The 17441-nt window shown below is 41.1% G+C and overlaps 1 protein-coding gene across 1 annotated transcript in view; it reads left to right on the top strand.

Moving 5' to 3' along the window:
- Atrnl1 (attractin like 1) overlaps positions 1-17441 on the top strand; it is a 542404-nt gene that overhangs the window by 96535 nt on the left and 428428 nt on the right. The window contains exons 18-19 of the mRNA XM_048424018.3: positions 5982-6200; positions 17119-17256. Coding sequence (XP_048279975.3) covers positions 5982-6200; positions 17119-17256 — 357 coding nt within the window. The remainder of the gene's footprint in view (positions 1-5981; positions 6201-17118; positions 17257-17441) is intronic.

The following is a 17441-nucleotide window of genomic DNA, read 5'->3' as shown; positions in this document are numbered from 1 at the left end:
TACAACGACCAATGTTTCCCGATGGTTCTTTCCTCCAGGGCTTTGGTGTCTTTAAGGTTTCTTTGGCACACTTTTCATCCCCTCCCCGATTTTCTTATGTGACTGATACTCCTGAAGAATTGACACCAGTTGTTTTTTAGGGTTCTCACTTTGTACTTGTCTAATTACTTTTTCAACATTAGCTTCTAATAGGCATTTTCCAAGGCTGTCAGTCACTGTTGCTCTGTCAGCTGCACTGCTTTGTTAAGGATGCCCATGTAGGGCTGAAGCTGTGTGCTGAGCACTCTTGTGGATGGGAGCTGGTAGGTAACAGCTGGGGTAACAGCTAGACATTGCATAGGTGAGCTTCCCTGGAGGAATGGGATGAAGAGAATACGTAGAAGGGAGTATTTACCTGAGTGACTAAGAACCCATTGCACCTGACTTGTCCAACAGTGGTGGTCCACATATTCACAGCTGCTCAGTGCAGGAGTTGTGAGCCTCAGCAGTACCAGTTTAGTGGGGAAGGCCTAGAAGGTCCCGGAGTCACTGATCTTCAGACTGTACGGTCTCTAGCCAGCTGGAGTCTGGTTACCCAGGCAGCACGATTGTCCCTGGACCTCCTTAAAGAAATTAAAGGGAGCATTTGAGTGGGGATTTGCTCTCAGTGTCGGAGGGTTAGTCCTTGGCCATTGTGTCAGGATGTAAATTCCCACATCTATGGACACTTGTTTTTTGATAAAGAAGCTAGAAATATATCGTGTACAAAAGACAGCATCTTTAACATGGTGCTTATCAAAACTGGGTGTAGAAAAGTGCAGATAGACCCATACTTATCTCCCTACACAAACCCAGCTGTAAATGTAGCAAATACCTCACCATAAAACCAGATGCACTGAGCCTGACAGAAGAAAGAGTGGGGAATAGTCTTGAGTTTAATGGCGCAGGAAAAGAGTTTCTGAACAGAACACCGATAGCACAGGCACTAAGATCAACGATCAATAAATGGGACTTCCTGAAACGGAAATGCTTCTGCATGACAAAGGATGCTCATTCATAAAAAGCAGCAGCCTCCAGAATAGGAAAAGACATTTAGCAACTACACATCTGACAGAGGGCTAATATCTAAAATATGTAATGAATTTAAAAAGCTAGATATCAAGAAAACAATCCAATTAAAAACTGGGATACAGATTTAAATAGAATTCTAAAAAGTAAATCCAAATGGCAGAGAAACACTTCAATGTTCAACATCATTAGCCATCAGGGAAATGCAAGTCAGAATTACCCTGGGATGTCATCTTACACCTGAAATTAAGATCAGAATGGTTCTGGTCAATAGAACAAGTGACAGCTCACGCTGATGAGACCGTGGAGCAAAGGGAACACACACATTCCTGGTGGGAGTGCGGATTTGTGCAGACACTATGGGAATTTGTGTGGCGCTTCCTCAGGAAGATGGGGGTTGTTCCACATCAAGATCTCGCTATAAGACAGAAACTTAACAGAGAACTAAGGGAACTAACAGATGTTCTGACTCAAATGGACGTAACAGAAATCTGTAGAACATTCCATATGAACATAAAAGAGTATACCTTCTTCTCAGCACCTGATGGAACCTTCTCAAAAATTGACCACATACTAGATAACAAAGCGAACCTCAATAGATACCAAGAAATTGGAATAACCCCATGTATCTTATCAGATCACCGTGGCTTAAAATTAGAATTCAAGAGCAACACTAATTTCAGAAAGCTCACAAACACATGGAAATTAAACAATGCTCACCGGAATCACCAATAGGTCAAGGAAGAAATAAAGGAAAAAATGAAAGACTTTCTAAAATTCAATGAAAATGAGCACAGAGCATACCCAAATTTGTGGGACACAATGAAAGCAGTGTTAAGAGGAAAGTTCAGAGCACTAAATGCCTACATAAAGAAGCTGGAAAAATCCCACACTAGTGGGTTAACAGAACTCCTGAAAACTCTAGAACAAAAAGAAGCAAACTCACCCAGGAGGACTAGAGGGCAGGGAACAATCAAATTGAGAGCTAAAGGCAACAAAATAGAAACAGAAAAAACAATACAAAGAATCAATGAGACAGAGTTGGTTCTCCGAGAAAATCAACAAAACGAACAAACTTTTATCCAAACTAACCAAAAGGCAGAGAGAGAATATCCAAACTAACAAAATCAGAAATGAAAAGGGGGACAGAACAACAGACATGGAGGAAATCCAGAGGATCATGGGCTCATACTTCAATAAGCTATTCTCCACAAAATTGGAAAACTTAAAGGAAATGGGCAACTTTCTAGATAATATCACTTACCAAAATTAAATCAAGACCAGATAAGCAAATTAAACAGACCTATAACTACTCAAGAAATAGAAACAGTCATCAAAAGTGTCCTGACCAAAAAAAGTCCAGGACCAGATGGTTTCAGTGTAGAATTTTCAAAGAAGAACTAATAATAATAGTCCTGAAATTGTTCTACACAATAGAAACAAAAGGAGCATTGCCAAACTATTTTTTATGAGATTACAATCACCCTGAAATGCAAATCACACAAAAATATTACTAAGAAAGAGAATTACAGACCAATCTCACTCATGAACATTAATGGAAAAATATTCAATAAAATACTGGCAAACTGAATCCAAAAACACATCAGAAAAATCATCTACCAGGACTAAGTTAACTTCATCCCAGAGATGTAGGGATGGTTCAACATACAAAAATCTGTCAATGTAGTTCACCATATAAACAAACTGAAAAATAAAAACCACATGATCATCTCATTAGATTCTGAAAAAGCCTTTGACAAAATACAGCATTCCTTCATGATAAAGGTCTTGGAGAGAGCAGGGATTCAAGGAACATACCTAAACATAATAAAGGCAATATAAAGCAAGCTAACAACTAACATCAAATTAAATGGAAAGAAACTCAAAGTGATTCCACTGAAATCAGGAACAAGACAAGGTTATCCATTCTTTCCATATCTGTCAGTCTAGGACTTGACATTCTAGCTAGAGCAATAAAACAACAAAAGGAGATCCAGGGGATGCAAATCAAAAAGAGGAAGTCAAACTCTCACTATTTGCTGATGATATGATAGTTTACATAAACGACCCCAAAAATTCTACCAAGGAACTTCTACAACTCATAAACACCTTCAGTAATGTAGCAAGATACAAGATTAACTCAAAAAATCAGTATCCCTCCTTTACACAGATGATAAATAGGCTGAGAAAGAAATCCGAAAAACATCACTCTTTACAATAATCACACATAACAAAATATCTCAGAGTAACTCTAACCAAACAAGTGGAATACTTGTAGTATGATAAGAACTTTAAATCTTTGAAAATGGAAAGCTCTCCCATGCTCTTGGGTAGGTAGAATTAACATAGTAAAAATGGCAATATTACCAAAAGCAACCTACAGATTTAATGCAATGCCCATCAAAATCCCAGCAAAATTCTTCACAGACCTGAAACGAATCTTATTGAACTTCATATGGAAAAGCAAAAAACCAGGAGAGCCCAAACAATCCTGTACAGTAAAGAAACTTCTGGAGGCATCACAATCCCTAACTTCAAACTCTACTACAGAGCTACAGTACTGAAAGCAGCCTGGTATTGGCATCAAACAGACAAGAGGACCAGTGAAATATAATTGAAGACCTGGATATCAATCCACACACCTATGAACACCTAATTTTTTGTCAAAGAAGCAAAAATTATAAAACAGAAAAAAGAAAGCATGCTCAACAAATGGTGCTGGCATAACTGGATATCAACATGTAGAATAAGGAAAATAGACCCTTTTCTATCCCCATGCACAAAACTCAAGTCCAAATGGATCAAAGACCTCAACATAAAGCCAACCACACTGAACCTCATAGAAGAGAAATTGGGAAGTACACTTGAACGCAATGGCACAGGAGACCACTTCCTAAATATAACCCCAGAAGCACAGACACTGAGAGCAACAATAAATGGAACCTCCTGAAACTGAAAAGCTTCTGTAAAGCAAAGGACATGGTCAACAAAGCCAAACTTTTGTATTTCATATAATAAAGCAACACAATGTATGTAAGTTTTCACGTAATATCATCTTCTGTAAGAGAAGGAAGAAAAGGAAACAGATTCTTAGTTCTGAGTCACCATTACACACAGAACGATGGATTCCCAGTAAATTTAACACTCTGTGTTGCTTTGTATTTTTAGGCAGAACCAAAGCTGTGCCACCTTGCTTCAGTGTTTTGTTTTTAAATGAAATCTATGGACTACAGTACTTCTCTGAACATGGCATTTTATCAACCCTTCTTAAAGCTGAAAAATCTACTTGAAAAATAAAAGTAGACTAGGAGTTTGTTCCTCAGTCAGTAAAGAAGTGTGGGATTATTTAATCCAAGAGTTCCCCACTTGTCCAGGAAGTCTTAGCAGGAGTATTGTCCTGAGAGTAGTTTAATTGATCTAAAGTATGTCTTAAGGCCATTTTATTTATATTTTCTTTAAAAGATAATTCTAAGGTAATTTTTTTCCTAGGGACTACATTTAGATTGTAAGCAGTGTGAGCTATCTCGGGTGTGATGCAGTTTTATTTCAGCACAGGTCAGTTTTGATTGGAATATCACAGTACATAATTGCTCCTATGTAAGGTTTGATAGTTTTTTTTTTATTATTTCTCATTGGCGTCATAGTCAACCAGTACAGTTTTCAAAACAACCATCATAACTGTCAATAAATATGTGAACTACCCGTAGTCACAGAAATAAGGAAACTGTTTCAGGTCAAGGGAACCATGGGAAAAGTGGCAGGGCTTGACGTGTCTTCTAAAGGAACTGTCACTGATCACTGTGTATTAGCAGGATGCAGCTTCCCCCTTTATTAGTAGTTTCTTTCTCCACACAGTTATCCTGACACAGTTTCCCCATCCTCTCCTCCTCCCAGTTCCTCCGTCCCTCCCGTCCCCACTGGGTCCACTCCCTTTCTGCTTCTCATTAGAAAAAAACAGATTTCTACGAGATGACAACGAAACATGACAACATAGAATATAAGAGAAAACAAAATCCATTACATCGAGGCTGGATAAGTCAACCCAGCAGAAGGGAAAGAATCTTAAGAGCAGGCACAAGGCACAGAGACCCCTTGTTCACACACTCTGTGGTTCTGTCTACATACTAAGCTGAAAGCTGTGCTGTATGTGCAGAGGACCGACCCATGCAGACCTGTGCAGGCCCTGTGCTGGCTGCTTCAGTTTCTGTGCATTCGTATAGACTTTGTCCTCTGTCCTCTCTGGCTCTGACACTCCTTCCCTCTCCTCTCCTGTGGGGTTCCTCGAGTTCTAAGGAGCGGGATTTGATGGAGACCTCCCATTTAGAGCTGTGTGTTGCAAGGACCCAAGAAGATTTACCTTTGGAAAGGAAAACACTTTATGCCTTTGAATTTCCTGTCTAGAAACTTGAATAAGTGGATGTTGTATTTTATTTTTTAATACGAGTTGAGATGGCTCTTACTATTTTCTAAAACTCAGCCTTCAAGGTTCTTGACTCCAAACAACTCGCAATAAATAAAATCCTCAGTGAATTCTTGGATCTGACATTTTGCTGCTGAGTTTCTGACGTTTACCAGCTCTCTGGGTCAGTTCCCTGTTGTCCCATTACGGGAAGACACTCAGGAATCTTTAAGTGCTGCCTTATTTTCCTTTTTCCTGGGTTATGGTTACCATGTTTTCTTATTTTCCCCTTTAACATCCAATTCAATTTATCTTCTCTTTGCTCATGACATGTATTATGTATACACATGTACATATTTATGTGTGCATATATACATGTGTATGATGAATTGTTCGTGCCTGCTAGATATTTATGCAAAATATTTCTATTAACCACAGATGACATTTTAATGTCTTTCTTCTTATAACATTTTCCTGAAGCATTCAATTCTGCTTGATAATAAAAGTCACTTTCTTTAATACTTTTGTCGTGCAGCTCAAAATTGTTCTGGATTAAGAACCTGTGGACAGTGCTTGGAGCAGCCTGGCTGTGGCTGGTGCAACGACCCCAGCAACACAGGGAGAGGGTACTGCACTGAAGGGTCCTCCCGGGGACCAATGAGAGTTGGCGGAGCACACAACAGTGAGGTGGTTCTCGACACCAGTCTTTGCCCCAAAGAGAAGAACTACGAGTGGTCTTTCATCCAGTGTCCAGGTAACAGCCGTTTCGTTTTCTTCGTGGACGCACTGGTGTGCTGTATTGTTTCGGTTATTGCACTGCCTTAAAACCTCATGCTCCTCCGTGTTTCCAGCAGCCCTGATGGTGAATGTGGATATCATGACCACCCACAGTGGGGTCACGGGTCCATCGTTGGTACTCACTGCTATTTAAATTTGATAGTCACTTAGTTTTTCAGGGGCTCTTTTCATAGTTCTGTATTTCTTATCCTGTGCTTGTATGCAAGGCAGTTGAAAATTTAATTTATTCGGTTTGTGTTTTCTGAGTACCTGCTGTGCTTTTAGTGATTTAGGGGCTAGAGACATAGTTGATAAATTGGTTTTAAAATCGCTACACTCGTGAAGAATGTATGTTTATGAGGTCATGTGGTGGATGAGTGCTGGTAAGTGAACCTGGGTTGAAGCTCGGGTTGAGAAGACAGCTTTGCTGATATGTCAACACGGATAAAAGTCTGCAGGAGAAGAAGTGTGTCGCGGCTGGGATTCCTGTGGGACAAGCTACAGAAGAGGTGACAGGGACATGAGAGAATGAGGAGAACTTAAAAATGGAGCTAGAAAATCAATAATATGTGCTTTATTAGGCTGGCCACCACTCAGAAGTGTGGCACGCAGATCCTCTGGGACTTGGGAAGAGTCATGACGAAAGCCTGTAAGAGCTGCTCCTCTGAGGCGAGACATTTATCTGGTTCCTCACACCTTCCTGATGCTGTGAGACTCCTGAGCTTCCCCCAGCAACCCTGACAGTTTCCTTGGGACCAGTGAGAGCTGAGGCAGAGGGGTGAGAGCTACCCCAAGTACACTTTAGATGAGGGGCTTGCACTCAGCACGAGGCCACAGAGCCAAGTCTGCGGCTCTGCAGCAGTGCAGAGCTGTGCTTTTGTCAAAGTCCATCTTGTGCTCTTGGGATGTGGTTCAGGAGTACATCAGTGCCTAGCAGTCACAGGCTGTTGATTCAGTGCCTAGTACTGTGAAGTAAAAGTAAACAAAATCCATACCTATGTGCCACAAAATGTGCAATTTGCTATATGCAGTTGTAGTATGAGGGCTGGCTTGTTGGGGTTTCTGTCCCTCCCAGTACCCCAACAGCTGGCAAGCAACAAAGAAAATCACACACAAGACTCCATAAGATTATAAACTGATTGGCCCATTAGGTCAGGCTTCTTATTAGTCCTTGTAACTTATATTAATCCATTATCATTATCTATGTTAGCCATAATGGCTCAGTACCTTTTCCAGCTGGGCAGCTTACATGTTTCCTCTCCAGTGGTCTGCGCAGGAGTGGCTGAGAGAGAGCTTCTGCTTCCAGAATACTCCCAGTCTCTTTGCTCCACCCCTACTTCCTGTCTGGCTTTCCTGCCTATACTGCCTGCCTGGCCAATCAGCGTTTTATTAAAATATGATTGACAGAATACAGATAATTCTCCCGCACCATGCAGTAAAGCCATTCTACTTGAGGATTCCAGAATGGAATGCAAATTGTCAAATGAATCGGACTGCTATGACTCTCTCTGTCGCTCTCAGTTTCTGTCTCATTCTCTCTGTGTCACTGTCTCTTTTTCTGCCCCTCTATGTCTCTCTCTCTCTGTCTCCCTCTGTCTCTCTCTGTCTCTGTCCCTCTCTCTCTCTCTCTCTCTCTCTCACACACACACACACGTGCATGCGTGCACATACACAAACTTTGACCATTTCCTTAGTAAAAATGTTTTTACTGTATAGTGCAAGGCCACAGAGAAACCTATGCATAAACCTGTGGTATCCTGATGTGTTAAATTTGTTTCTGACAAGAATTATTGTAATTCTAACAATACTTTTTGTGTTCACTATGTTTGAGCAAAAACAAGAATGGTTGTGTTAATAGGAGCAGAGATCTCACTTTCAGAGACAGAGGTGAAGGCTCCATTGAATATTTGGTACTTGACTCAAGTTTCAGACTATACAGTCATATTTACTTTATACATAAAACAAACATAAACATTTATGTATACTTGGCTTAATTTATAACTATACATATTTATCAATACACATATTTCCTTCCTAACCCTGTCATTTGGGCCCCTGACACTCCAGAGCAATGGACCTCCCTAGTCTGCGGATATCACTTCTGAACATCGTTCTCTGGTGCAAGACTCAAGGCTTTCTACAAATGGCTGCTTTTTAGTTGGGGCAGGGAGGGTACAAGATATGCTTCAGGCATTTTGCAGTGCAGTGCTGAAGGAGAGAGAGAGAGAGGGAAAAGCAGTGGAGGAGGGAAGATGGAGTCATGTTAAAGCCAGTCTGAAAGTTTGCAGTGGCTCAAACCCAGGCAACAATATAAGCATTTGAAATAAATTGACATATATGTGCACACATGCTTGCATGCACGCACACATGTGAAGTAGAAGGGATAATGTGGGAAGAGTGAGGGAGCAATGTGAGGGAAGGGGTAAGAGGGCTATGTGGATGATGTGTTCAAGTTTCCTAATTGTGCTAATGTTGGGGTAAGACACTAACATTTGGTATGGAATTACTTTGTTATATTTTTGTAGATTTATAAATTTATAAATCTAAAATTCTGTAATTATAAATTTCAAAGTACAATTTGAAAAACACACGGCAGTTCTAAAATAATAGTAAAAGGAAGCTTACAGAAAGGAAAATGTAGTTATTGGAACTGAAGGCCTGTGAGTGCAGTAAGACAGGAATAGCAACGTGAAAGAGAAGCACTAAGAAGCAGTGCAGCACTCGGGAGAAGTAAGTAGAGATAAAAATGCAAGATGCAACAGAGGTCAAAGATAGGGTAGAATTTAAAGTTCTGAATACACTTCATAGGATTTTCAAAAAATGGAAAAGGAGAAAGAAAGTCTTTAAAAATAATGTCCTGCAATGAGCTATAGGCACTAGACACAACTAGTGCCTATAAATATAAAATAGTCTTCTTGAAAATGTGTAATCGGGATTGAAGAGACATGTGCTCATGCCTTAGTGCAGTGGTGAGCTGTGTTCAGGCCACACTGATGCTCTGAATGTCCAGACATCACCGACATGTATTTCTTCACGTAGAAAATTATATTAGAGGTGGCCTTCTCAAGTAGTTTGATGTCTGCTCTCATTATACAGAGAGGTGTCTCACAGGACAGTGGACCCCTTCCCTGATTATGTCTGCATGTCGGTCTGGAGACGATGAGCTACAGGAAAGAAGCCTGGGCTTGCATGCGGGTGGCATCATCTTATAGGCCGGAGTCTAGAAGGAATATTGGGGAAATGGAGGAAGAGAGCTACAGTCCACACCTTCTTAGTATGCTTTGCTGAACTCTTCCCTACTTTGATTACCATGAAACCATAAGCCAAAATAGCAATCCCCCTGTGACTTGGTTTCCTTAGGGATTTGACGCATTGGTGGAAAAATTAAAAATCTGGCAGCAGAAAGTAGGTTCCCAATCAGACCACGTGGCTGAGAATCCTATGCATCTACTCTAGAAAAGTCGAGCTCCATGTTAGCGAGGCCTTAAGATGTGTAAGCAGGGCTCAGGGGCTGCTTCTGGTGAGAACTGAGACCAGAAAGCTGTATAGACCATGCTCATGAGGTTTCAGATGAGAACAAAGGCTCTTGGGAGTTGGATTAGTGACTCTTTGCTTTGCTTTTTGGTAAGAATTAGTGAAAACTTGGTCTGTGTTCCAAGACTGGGGAGTCCAAGTTCATGGGTGATTCACAGTTAAACTGGCAGAGATTTTAAGGCATCCAGTGTTCATGTTGTGGTATGGGATTGTTGCTTTAAGTCAGATTTGGAGTAAGATTTTGGAACAAAAATAAAAGCCGAAAAACTTGAAGGTTTGTAGTTTGAACAAAAAGCTTAATTAGTTAGGGTCTATTGCATCTAGTTTCCTGCATTTTATGAACAATATCCCTATGGACCCATTTTATTTTAGTTGCATTAGAATGTGTATAAAATTTGTAGTTTTGTGGTGTGCCTCTCTGTAGGGAGAGCAAGGTTTTGACACTAGAGGTAAGATACTTCTGTATCATCACTTATACATTTAACTTTCTTGAAAAACTCAAAATATCAGTCCAAGATCAAAGTATGAAAAATATTCCACTTTTTAAAATGGATGTGTATAGGCAGAAGCTGCTCATTCATTCCCGGCTGCTCAGACCTGAAATCATCACACAGAAACTGTATTATTTGCATGACTGTTTGGCCAATAGCTTTAGTGTATTTCCAGCTCTTATATCCTAAACTCACCATCTCCATTAATCTATGTATTGTCACATGGCTGTGGCTTACCAGTGAGGTTCCAGTTTAGTTTTCCCGCCTAGTTTAGTCTGTTAAGCCATTTGTCGAAAGCACTTTCTTTATTAATCAGTGGCAATAAAACATATTCATAACACGTAGAGGGGAATCCCACATCAAATGTGAAAGTTGTGTAACATGTAATAAATGTCACATTGGTAGAGGTGCTGGGCTGAGGTGTAGCGGTTAGTGCTGAGTAACATGTAATAAATGGCACATCGGTGGAGGTGCTGGGCTGAGGTGTAGTGGTTAGCACAGAGTAACGTATACTAAATGGTACATTTGTAGAGGTGCTGTAGTGTTTAGCACAGAGTAAGGTGTAATAAGTGTCACATTGGTAGAGGTGCTGGGCTGAGGTATAGAAATGATGGACTCTGCATCAATTATTTTTCAACTTCTTTATGTATGTATTTGTTTATTGACATGTATTCCATATGCCATCAGTTCACCATTTTAACTTGTATAAGTCATGACTTTTTTAGTACAATGTCCTAAATCCACAATCACCACCCTCATGCAGTTCCAGAGCACTTTAATAATCACAAAACCAAACCTGGGACCCCTTAAGAGTTATTTCAAATTCCCTCCTTCTCCAGCACTTAGAAACATAAATTTACTCTCACTGTTTTGTTGGGTTCTTATGACATGTGGTCTTTGTCCTTGGTTTTAATTGCCAGCATCTATATAATGTTTTCAGGATTTGTTTTTGTAGCCTATTAAGTTTACTTTATGTCTATATAGTGACATAGACGCACCACAGCCGTTTTTCCTTGTTATCTAGTGTACTTTTGGTCATTTCTATTATGGTATTGCGATAAATGCCCTTGTAACCATTGTGTGTGAACTTTTACATTGTGATGTTTATCTTTCAGTTCATCTAGAAGTGGATCTGAGCCATATGAGAACCCCATGTTTAATGTTTTAAATAATTGCAGGACTTCTGTAGAGTGTTGAGTTTATTTTGTGTTGGCATGGGGCCTGTTCTTAAGAGCGGTTTGTTTCCTCTATGAGACTCTCTAGAGGGAACTATTTTTTCGTTTGCAAGTGACTGCTGAGTTAGGAATGGGTGTGTGTTCTCATTTCTTCTTTCAGTTTTATGACCGCATCTAGTATAGACCTGTGCAGACTGTGTGCAGGCTGCATGTGCAGGCTGTGTGCAGACTGTGTGTACAGGCTGTGTGTGTAGGCTGTGTGCAGGCTGTGTGTACTGGTTGTGTGCAGACTGTGTGTGCAGACTGTGTGTGCAGGGTGTGCGCAGGCTGTGTGTGCAGGCTGTGTGCAGACTGTGTGTGTGCTGTGTGCAAACTGTGTGTGCAGGCTGTGTGCAGACTGTGCAGGCTGTGTGTGCAGGGTGTGCGCAGGCTGTGTGTGTAGGCTGTGTGTGCAGGCTATGTGCAGACTGTGTGTGCAGGCTATGTGCAGGCTGTGTGTGTAGACTGTATGCAGGCTGTGTGCAGGCTGTGTGTGCAGGCTGTGTGCAGACTGTGTGTGCAGGCTATGTGCAGGCTGTGTGTGTAGACTGTATGCAGGCTGTGTGCAGGCTGTGTGTGCAGGCTGTGTGTGCAGGCTGTGTGTGCATTCTGTGTGTGCAGACTGCGCAGGCTGTGCGTGCAGGCTGTGTGTGCAGGCTGTGTGTGCAGACTGTGTGTCCAGGCTGTGTGTGCAGGCTGTATGACTGTGTGTGCAGGCTGCCTCAGTCTTACATGCATCTGTTGTATCTAGAAGGCCATGATTCCTTGGTACATAATTAACTCCCTCTGGCTCTTACACTCTTTCTACCTTCTGCAGAGTTCCTTAAGCCCTGAGGAGAGGGATTAGATGGAGATATCCCATTTCCAAGGTCTGTCACTGTCTATTATCTGGCCATGGGTCAGACCTGCTAACCTGGCCAGCATGGCTGGCGGTGTCCAGCGAAGGGACTGTTAATTGTGAAGAATCATCTAAATTGTGTACATAGGCTCAAAGAGAGGAGTGAACTAGCCCCAGGCAGGCTCCCTTAGTCTTCTCTTCTTTGAGGACCCACGCAGTGATACCAACAATATATGTTGATCATGTTTCTCTCTCCATCTCTTCCTCTTCAGCAAGTCTCTCTGGACCCTTGGATCACACACCTCTTCCAATTTCATGTCCTCTCTCCATCTCTGCCTCCCTCCCTCCCACTGCCTCTCCCTCTCTCTGACTAAATAGCCCACTAAGAGGACTGAAGAACACTGCTTACTGAAGGTCTGGTTTGGATACCCAGCACCACATGGTAGCTCACAACCACAGTAACTCAAGTTCCAGGGTATCCAGTGCCCTCTTCTGGCTTCCAAGGGAACAGCACACCTATACTGTACAGGCCTACAAGCAGGCAAAATATCCATCACAATTAATAAAATTTTGAAAAAAAAGTATATGGTTTGCAAAGTCTAGCACATTGGCTGTCTAGTCCCTTGCAGTGAAGAAAACATTATTTTGTCTCTGTTCTATGCTATATTTATGTGATTTCAGTTGTAGATATAATTCAAGGGGCCATTCTGAGCTGCCCTTGAAAGGTCTGAGAGACCTGTGGCAGAGGGCGTGTGTTTTACATGTGTGTTTGATTTCAGAGTTCCTTAACCTTGTGACAACATGCATTCCAGTCCCACACATGGAGAGAGTTTGGATTTTTATGTGTCCTTTCCCTTTCATGCATAGATGCTAGTGGCACATGCATAGATGCTAGTTTTTTTCTGTTTCTTTGGTCTTACGTGTGCTTTGGTAATGTGTTCATCTGCACGATGCGGGCGATAACTTCAGTTTATAAACATGACTCTCTCTTCTCTCTCTTCCCGGGAGGCGGCAGCAGTTGCACTTCCTGACCTTGCTGGGTTTGGAATCCATGTCTGCTGATATTTGCTTGTGGAGCCAATGTAGTGTTCACATTTTCTTCTATCTCAGTTTTTAATGTTCTTGTTTGGAAACCATGCACCATTTCAGTCCCTGACAATTTCTTTTTCTTTGAAGGAAGGCGATATACCGAAAAAGGTTTTACTTAAGTTTTGTCTTTCTTCCCCTGAATTTCCGTGAAAACATGTTGGAAATTTAATAATAATGTCATGATGGTATTTGTAAATGCCACACATCTGTTTATAGAAAGCCCATATTTTCAGAGCTATGTGTTTTATTTGCATATCAAATGATAAATTTGTCATTATGTTTTATTTTGATTTTTTTTTCTGTTTGTGTTTCCATAAATAAGGTGCCATCTGGGGTAGAATTAAAATGTAGGCAAAATAAAATAGATGGATTGTCTTTAGTTTTATTTGTGTTCTATAGTTATGTTAATATTAGAGCATTTAAAACGACAATTCATCCAGGGAGAATTATTCAGAGTCAGGTGATGCTACTTCTTGCTGCAATCTGGTGGGGGTGTTGATTAAAGTGTGACCCCTGGCCTACGAGTTTAGCCTTTCCTTCTGTGTGTGACACAGCTGGTACCCGGGGTACAGCGGTTTACAGCACATGTGCCCCTTTCCATTGCCAGTGTGTTAGTTGTAAGCCTTGATAGTTGCTAACACTCTCCCTCCCTGGAATTTCCCCTGCAGTAGGGTCTAATTTCTATCGTGTCTGTGTGGTACAGCCTCCTTATTAGGCCTCCCTGTAACACAGTTATCAGAAGCTTTGTGGAGTTGGATCTGAGAAACACTTCTTGACTGCCCATGTCTTTTCCCATCCAGGCAGGAAAGATTGACTGGCATTGGGCCAGTGTGTTCTTTTTTTTTATTGCCTTGTAAATAATACCATTCAAAATTTCCACTTCCTCCCCTCCTCCCATTTCCCTCACGTTCTCCCATCATCCTCCTTCCCTCCCCCTTCCAGTCCTAAGAGAGGACAGGGTAGCCTGCCCTGTGGGATGTCCCAGGCCCTCCCCCCTCCATCCAGGCCTAGGAAGGTATACATCCAAACAGACTAGGATCCCAAAAAACCAGTACATGCAGTAGAGACAAATCCCAGTGTCATTATCATTGGCTTCTCAGCCCCCATTGTCAGCCACATTCAGAGGGTCCAGTTTGATCACATGCTCATTCAGTCCCAGTCCAGCTGGCTTTGGTGAGCTCCCATTAGATCAGTCACACAGTCTCCATGGGTGGACCAACCCCTCGCAGTCCTGACTTCCTTGCTTATCTTCTCCCTCCTTCTACTCTTCAACTGCACCTTGGAAGCTCAGTCCAGTGCTCCGATGTGGGTCTCTGTCTCTATCTCCATCCATTGCCAGACGAAGGTTCTATGGTGATATGCAAGATATTCATCAGTGTGACTATGGTACAAGGCCAGTTCAGGCACCCTGTCCTCTGCTGCCCAAAGACCTAGCTGGGGACATCTCAGTGGACACCTGGGATCCCATCTAGAGCCAAGTCTTTTGCCAGCCCTAAAATGGCTCCCTTAATTAAGATATCTTCTTCCCTGCTACCATATCCATCCTTCCTCCATCTCAACCATCCCACTCTCCCAAGCTCTCCCCTATCCTTCCCTTCTCCCTTCTCTCTCCCCCTCTCCCCTTCTCCCCACCCCACCTCCACCCCTATGCTCCCAACTTTTGCCTGGTGATCTTGTCTGCTTCCAATTTCCAGGAGGATCTATATTTGTTTTCTTTGGCTTCACCAAAATATATAAAGAACTCAAGAAACAAGACATTAAAATTCTAAATAACCCAATTAAAAAATGGGGTACTGAACTGAACAGAGAATTCTCAACAGAAGAAGTTCAAATGGCCAAAAGATATTTAAGGTCATGTTCATCTTCCTTAGCAATCAGGGTAATGCAAATCAAAACAACTTTGAGATATCATCTTACACCTGTCAGAATGGCTAAAATAAAAAACACCAATGAGAGCCTATGCTGGAGAGGATGTAGAGTAAGGGAACACTCATCCATTTCTGGTGGGAATGCAAACTTGTGCAACCACTTTGGAAATCAGTGTGGCGGTTTTTCAGGAAATTGGGAGTCAACCTACCTCAAGATCCAGCAATACCACTCTTGGGAATATACCCAAGAGATGCCCAATCATACTACAAAAGCATTTGTTCAATTATGTTCATAGCAACATTATTTGTAATAGCCAGAACCTGAAAACAACCTAGATGCCCCTCAATGGAAGAATGGATAAAGAAAGTGTAAAATATATACACATTAGAGTACTACTCAGCGGTAAAACACAATGACATCTTGAATTTTGCATGCAAATGGATGGAAATAGAAAACACTATCCCGAGTGAGATAACCCAGACACAAAAAGATGAATATGGTATGTACTCACTCATTAGTGGATTCTAGCCATAAACAAAGGACATTGAGCCTATAGTTTGCGATCCTAGAGAAACTAAATAATAAGGTGAGTCAGTGTGTTCTTTAGTGTTAGGAGGTGGTAGGGATCCTTCCTGGCCTTGTTTGTGTAGCTGCTACCACACCAATTGTTGCTGTTGTGAGAACTGCTCTTTTATCGAAGTCATAATCTATATAATACATTAGATTTGAGAGTTAAATTCATCCTTCTTTTCAGAAGCAAGTGCTAATAGTTAGATAATTTTGTTTTCATGTGGTTTGAAATTTCACAAAGTATGCTAGTCTATTTCTCATTTTGGTTCTTCAGGCAATTCTTTTTGTGTAGTGGGTACTCATTTTTTTTTGACAGAGCAATTTAATTATGTATCTGCCATAGATCTGCAAAATCCCTTCTTTACCATTTAAACACAACAATAGAAGTTTTAATGTCAATGTTTTTATTATAAAAGAACTCCATGTGCGTTTTTGGTGGCTGATGACGCAGAAGGATTTTGCTGAACTAACTTGACCATCACTAACTTTTTGAAAGACATATTTAAAACATTTAAAAACAAATTATATATTTTAAATATTGTTTCACGTATTTGATTTTCTTTTATCTTGATCTTTTGTGTTAGATTTTCTTATTTTATAGACGGTTTAAAAGCCAAATTCTTACTTTAAGACAATACACCTTGCTGGGTGGCAGTGGCACAAGGCATGCCTTTAATCCCAGCCTTCAGGAGACAGAGGCATGTGGATCTTGTGAGTTCGAGGCCAGTCTGGTCTACAAAGTGAGTTCCGGGACAACCAGGACTGTTAATCAGAGAAACCCTTACCCAAAAAGAAAAAAAGAAAGAAGATACACTTTTATTCAAATTAAGAGTCCTTTTTTAAAATCTGAATAGCAATTCATTTTCTTGTAATAAAGATCTGTTGCCTGATAATTTTTGTATTCATAGTTTGTTATTAAGTATAAATACGTTTATGATTTATTGAGAACTTCAGTTTTTCTTTATCAAAGCTCTATTATCTAATCTTGTCTTATTTAAGGGATAAGACATTCATATGATTCTTTAGTGAGCATATTAAACTATTACCCACCTACCTGTAATGTTTCACGTTGTCTCTAGCCCCTTCGTCTATAAGCAATGAGGTCAGTGACCGTAGAATAAGATGCATTCTCTGACTTATTGATGCTCTCAGCTGACTTTGTGTTGTATTTAAGAATTGGGTACAGCGCTATGGACTTGGCTAGGATCAGATTTAGAAAGTATTGTCTCTCGAGAGCTGTGTTCTTCTGTTGTATTGAGCTGCCTGTGGTCCTCTCTCCCTTTCCTTCAGCTTGCCAGTGCAACGGACACAGCACCTGCATCAACAGCAACGTCTGTGAGCAGTGTAAGAATCTCACCACTGGGAGGCAGTGTCAGGACTGCATGCCGGGCTATTATGGAGACCCCACCAATGGAGGGCAGTGCACAGGTAAATTCTTTGACTTTAGTGTGTGTTTGCTAACCAGAAGAAAGTGAGAATTGAGGGGTCTCTTCTGGAGAATACACCTAAAAATTTTCCTATCCATCTTCAGTGTTTTTGATTGAAGACTCTGAGAACTATAAAAATACTATGATATGCTTATTTTAAAATACTATACTTTTACTCCATATTGA

Source organism: Myodes glareolus, chromosome 7 (genome assembly GCF_982192425.1).
Source record: "Myodes glareolus chromosome 7, mMyoGla1.1, whole genome shotgun sequence".
Taxonomy (NCBI): Eukaryota; Metazoa; Chordata; class Mammalia; order Rodentia; family Cricetidae; genus Myodes; species Myodes glareolus.
The sequence above is the reverse complement of the archived record's forward strand: the minus strand, read 5'-3'. Positions and strand labels throughout refer to the sequence as shown.